Source organism: Necator americanus, chromosome IV, assembly GCF_031761385.1.
Source record: "Necator americanus strain Aroian chromosome IV, whole genome shotgun sequence".
Taxonomy (NCBI): Eukaryota; Metazoa; Nematoda; class Chromadorea; order Rhabditida; family Ancylostomatidae; genus Necator; species Necator americanus.
In genome coordinates, this window is record NC_087374.1 from 34497640 (window position 1) to 34503639 (window position 6000).

Here is a 6000-nt window from a genome sequence, read left to right on the forward strand (position 1 = left end):
CAACAGTAAAATGATCAAGTCCGTAAATAGAAACAGTCAGGTCAAAATTGTCAGGATGTCGATGTGGTACGTTCGAAGTGACACGACATGACCATCGCTCAGCCCCGCGCTCCGATTGGAGCCAGCGAGCGTCCGGGTCCCACCGGGAGCGCAACCGTTCATGTGATTGCACCACAAGTCACGTCATTTTGACCCGATCGTAACGAGAGCTTAACATTGCCTAAGCGATGAAATTTCTTGTCTACGTCAGCTTTAGCTTGAATAGTGGGAATAGTCCATTTGAACAGTTATGAAAAAAAAATTCAAAATTTTCGCATAAATAAATAGCGATCAAAAGACACGAATAAGTAAACAAAAACATTACTTCCAAGGAAGCGAAAAATCTTCAGAAGGTTTTTCGAAGTATGTAGATATGAAACGCAGCTGAAGTATAAAAAATTACCTTTGGTAACGAATTTCCCATGGACAACAGCCGGTTTGATAGCTGTGTTCCGGAAATACAGACAGGAAAGAATATTTGTTATAAGCTTAATTCACGGATTCATGCGAGAAGAACTAACAACCACAGATCTTCTCCGGTAATTATCCTTTACTAGAAATTTATAAAAAAAAAAGTTTTATTTCCAGAATATTGAGGAACATTCCCACGAAACGTATCTTGAAGAGAAGCATGTAAACAACATACAAAATGAAATTATGGTCTAAATCCAGGAATAGTTCATTTATGCTGGATTTAAGTACAAATTGAGAGCCGCATGCATAAATCCCTGCAGCGCACGACTGTACGTATATCTTTATTATTATGCTCGTTTTTTTTTGTAGAGTTAAATAATTCAAGGTAATTCCCTAATTGTGGTGTTAGTCCTGATGATTCAGGAATATTGAGCGCAGATAAATAAATGTGCTGGAATGTGGGCGGAGTTGGTTCGATAAAATCAGGAAGGACCCAGAACATGAACTAAACGAAATTCTACTGGTTAAGTATGGATCGCAAAGATGAAGGGATGTAAATTTTGCAACGGTAATTATTTGGACAAAGTACCGAGAGGTTTAATTTCCAGAAGAGCTACCAAGAGGATAATCATTTAAGCGCCCACAGAAAACGCTTAAATGATTATCCTCTTGGTAGCTTTTCTGGAAATGATGTTTCTGGAGATGGAAATTCTTTTAGACAAAGAAAACATAAGAAATTAGCTAACAAACTATACACAAACGAAGTTTTTCTGTAGAACTTAGAACTCTATATGAGAGTCGATCGAAAGAATGTGCGAAGCCGTAAGAAGGCACGTGATTCGCTTGAATAAGACGAGTTTTCCGCGCTTCCCGGAAACCACATGATCGATTACGTCTTTTTCCCTTGAAGGACGTGATGCTATCAGTTCAGCCGGCGCACATTTGAAGATTCATAGAATATTTGAGGATAATCGTTCTATAATTGAAATTTTTGTACTTTTTGCTTCATTTGCTTCTTCTTTTCTATCTAGATCAACCTTTGACCTGGAATTTTCAAAGACAAAATAACAAAACCCTCGGTAATAGTAATGAACTTTCTAAAAATGTCCAATATCTTGTCTCTTTTGAGAATTTGCGAAGAATTCCACCAATGTCACCAAAATACTGTCTGTGATTTGGTACCGCTGAAAGTCTGCATTTGCAGACCATGCTATCTGCTAAAATGCGGCGGTTGAATCAGTGACTGCGGTCAAAGTGGGACCTTCGACTGCACTTGAACGGTAGAAATGGATATCGGTGCCGATCCATTTATGCAATTGCACCAGGCTTCAGGCAGTTTTGATCTGACTATAGTTATCTGCTAAGAAGTAGTACGTACTGCTTACTATGGGATTAAGGATAATGGGTATTTGTGGTGGACTTTCGTCACGTTTCTAAATAACTGTCTTCAAGGACTGCCTCTCTAACGTAGGGGGTTTCATCCCACTTCCGTCCAAATTTCTGTTCTGTTACTGATCATTTAAAGGCATCACCCCACGAATCTGAGGTGCAGACTTCAGGCGGAGTATTCGTATACGAGATGGGAGACTACGGAGAGGGAGGTGATTCTGTCTATTTCTTGCTAATTGCCGTAAAAAACGGCCCGGAAGATGCGGCGCCGCACAAGACTGGCGCGCTCCAATCGAACCTCTTGTACAAAATGGTGCGCCAAAACGAATGAAGCCGTATTTTCCGGGCCGTTTTTACGGCAATTAGGAAGAAATGGACGGAATCACCCCCTCTCCGTAGTCTCCCATCCTGTATACGAATACTCCACCTGAAATCTGCACTACCTCAGATTCGTGGGGTGATGCCTTTAAGTAGATCACATACTTAAATATCTGTCAATACTGTTTGACGCTATCGATTGCCGGCTGCAGTTGGGCCGCAAGTGCTTCAACAAAGTCACCTTTGTCAAAAAGACATTAAGCTATCCCAAGTAGAAAACTTACTAAATATAAGATTTAAGAAAAGAATGAAAAAGGAGGGATGAGAAGGAAGAAGAAAAGTGGCAGTCATACGTAAATGGAATGGTGGCCAAGAGTTGCACAAATGGCAAAGTGACTGAATTAATTCGAGTCAATTTTGGGAGGAAAAGAACTCTGTTCGACCACACAAATGTTCGTTGAGTTTTCTTCCTTGTCGGAGATCACCGGAATCATACGAGGCAGTCGTCAACAACTGTATGAATAGCGCCAGATGAAAACAATTAAATAACTATAAACCTGGCCTAAATGAACGACTAATTGGTCACTGGGGATGTTAATCATATTATTCGATTTAGCACTGGTCTTATCAGCAAGTCTGACTCCATTCTCAGAGTTTACTTATGCTTGTGCGACACCGCTCGCAAACATTGATTTATCGTTGGGACTACCCTGGGTAGAGCTAAAAAAGTCTCCTAACCTGTTTTAAGTCATTTGGTTAGAAAACATTAGTTGGTAGTTTGAAGACCACTACCATGTGGTTTCACAGTAACAAGCATCTCCCTCACTAGAGGATCACAGCTGACTAGTCACACAGCTATGTGATGCTTCCACAAGTGACGAATAGGGGCGAACGACGCAGTTAGCCTGCCCTAAGGCGAAGGTGACGATTTAGATGACGAATTCCTCGTTTCTCCTGCGCCAAGATTAACCCACGATACTCCTGTTTCCCGCTCGTTTTCCTGGCCTGCAGTCAAGTGACGAGGAGGTGCAAGGGAGGCGGTTTTGATTCGCTTCCAGCAAATAAGCTCTATTTGTTCACTCTGTGTTCACTCCTCGGAGAGCGAGGTCCAGGGACTACCATTAACTGGGTCCTCTTCGCTACCCCAGCTGGCTTTCGGGAAGGTACATCGACGAGGAAAGTCTCCTTCACGGCTGCGCGAGGAAGGTCGAGGGTTTCAAAACCACCAAAAAACGCTTGTCTTCAGAAAATCTTGAGCTTATACGTGCCTGCAGGGTAGAGCTACACGAGCCGCAAGCAATCAGAAACTCAAATCCAAGCTTCCCAGAGAGGCAATAAAAGAAGACCTTAAAGAGAGAAGAGCAGAAGTGTTGGCTGAAGCTGCAGAGGCGGGAAAAAGCATTCGCTGTGCCCGTCGAGACTTTGCAAGACGAAGGTGACTGATCTCCGGAACCCAAATAGAACAATCACTACATCAAGAAAGGGAGTTGATAAAGTCATTCATGACCTTTTCTTTGATCTTTCTGACAGCTATGTCCACTTATTTGCTCATCATTTGAGGGAAGATGGACAAGGCATTCCACAGGTTTTCTCGCACGACTACTGTGGAGTGTACGTTTATCGGGCAGATAAGAAATCGTACGGCACCCGCACCTAACAGGATAAGATCTGGATGTCTGAAGTTCTGACCAACACTCTGGCGGCGCCTTTTACCTGTCTAGATGTAAAGTTTCTAAAGATCAGCAAGACCGTGTTCTTGTATAGCAAGGGGGATTCACATAACATCGGCAATTATCGCCCAATCTGTTTACTATCCGCCACCTATAGGCTTTTTATAAGAGTGACTTCCTCAACCAAATTGAAAAGTTTGAGATGAAGGGCAGCCATGCGATCAAGCAGGGTTCCGGAAAAGACTCAGCACAATCGACTACATTCAAGTTGTTTCGTAGTTCATCGAAGTATTGTGAAAGTGCAATATGTCGCTGTGTCTCACATTCATCGATTTAAAAAGACTTCCGAATCAGTTGACACGGAAACGGTCATGGAAGCCATGGACAACCACGATGTCTCTCCTCCAGTACACAAAGATACTTCGAGAGTTGAACAGTAACTTCACGGCCGAAATTTTGCCATGGTACAAAAAAATCATCATCGGCGTAAAGATATAGATGTCCGACAGGGTGGTACAATCTCAATTAAAATATTCACAGTCACTCTAGATAACGCAATGCGAGATCTGAAAGGAGACGACGTGATATTTACCATCACCCAAGTGGAACGAATGCAGACCGAATTTGACGAAATGTGTGGGTGTACCGGGCCTCAGCTGAGTCTGCAGTAGACCATGTTCATGATAAACGGATGGGTCTCGAATGTTACGTTTACGCTCAACGGAGCGAACATATCCGAAAACATGAAGAACGATCTGACCTTCCCAGCTGAGAAGGACGAAAGAGCTGCCTCGGGGGTGCGTGAGAGCGGCAAGTATGTTGTGAGCAAGATCACCTATTCAACACCATCGTTCTGCTTTCCCCAATACTTCAGAAACTTGGGCATTTTGGACGCAGGAGGAAAGTGAGGAAGGATGAAGGAATTAAAGGATGAATCGAAATAGTGATGCCAGAAGTATCCCGCTTCATAAAATTGAGTAAGGGACTTCGAAGTTCCGTCCTATGACCGCAGATTGGAGACTGACGGACTGAGACTAAGACTTATTTGCCAAGAAAAGTAAAAAAAAGTATGAGCCAGACACGTGGTGCTTTTCGACGATAAATGTTAGAACGGAGCCGTGAACGAGTGAGAAACACACCATATTAACGGCATCACCCCACGAATCTAAGCCAGTGTGGATTTCAGGTGGAGTATTCGCATACGGGATAGTAGATTATGGGGAGGGTGTGATTCCGTCCATTTCTTCCCAATTGTCGTAAAAAAAAACGGCCCGGAAGATGCGGCGCCGCACAAGGGTGGCGCGCTCCAATCGAACTCCTTTTAGAAAATATTGTGCTGGAACGCTCGGAGCCTATCTTCCGGACAGTCTTCTACGGCAATTAGGAAGAAATGAACGTAATCACCCTCCTCCCCATAATCTATGACCCAGTATACGAATACTCCACCGGAAGTTCGTGCCACTCCAGATTCATGGGGTGCTGCCTTTAAATGCACTATAGGAGGACCGCCGACTCGATGTTAAGATTTCTTCGCCAAGTCTTTCAAGGAAAAGTCGATGCTCTTCGTGTCCCATGCTGAAGAGGAAATAATGAGCTACGTGTGATGAGAAAAAATGGACTTGTTACTGGCGCCCGCTCGACCAATTCGAAGAACAATGGCAGTCAAGGTGGCCGGGTTTCATCGACCACCATGGATGGTCAGCTGATCTTCTTTTCCTGCTTTTCTTTTCTTTCACAGTATTTCTTCTCAGTACCCTCTTGTTCCCAGTTTACAACGACCAAATTATTGCAATGTCATTTTTTCTTTGAAGTTGTGGAATTTTCGAATTTTCGTTCCCAAAACTACATGTAGAAGGTGAAAGAGCTGTTACTGTGAGATGGAAACGTCATTTATAATCAGCCATTGGAGCAATACAGTACAATTTTGAAAATATCAAACTACAAAAGCTCACTAACCTAGGATTGAGGCGAATTCCTGCCTAGGATCGCAGCTGATAGAAATCAAAAAAAAATCAAAGGTCAGAAGAAATTAAAAATGCACACTGTTCGATATTTAAGTCAAAAATACGCAACTGTAAATGAATGTCTTTAACTTCAATCATTGAACTTACTCGTATGAAAATGGATCCTCGAAAATATCTGTAAATATGGGAAGCGATGGCGACGTCAT

At 42.8% G+C, this 6000-nt stretch overlaps 1 protein-coding gene across 1 annotated transcript in view; it reads right to left on the reverse strand.

The window, feature by feature from the left end:
- Positions 1 to 6000, reverse strand: part of RB195_003648 (uncharacterized protein) — a gene marked incomplete at both ends in the record, with an annotated part of 29421 nt that extends 23421 nt beyond the window's left edge. Inside the window, one exon of the mRNA XM_064201391.1 lies at positions 5942 to 6000. Coding sequence (XP_064057271.1) covers positions 5942 to 6000 — 59 coding nt within the window. The remainder of the gene's footprint in view (positions 1 to 5941) is intronic.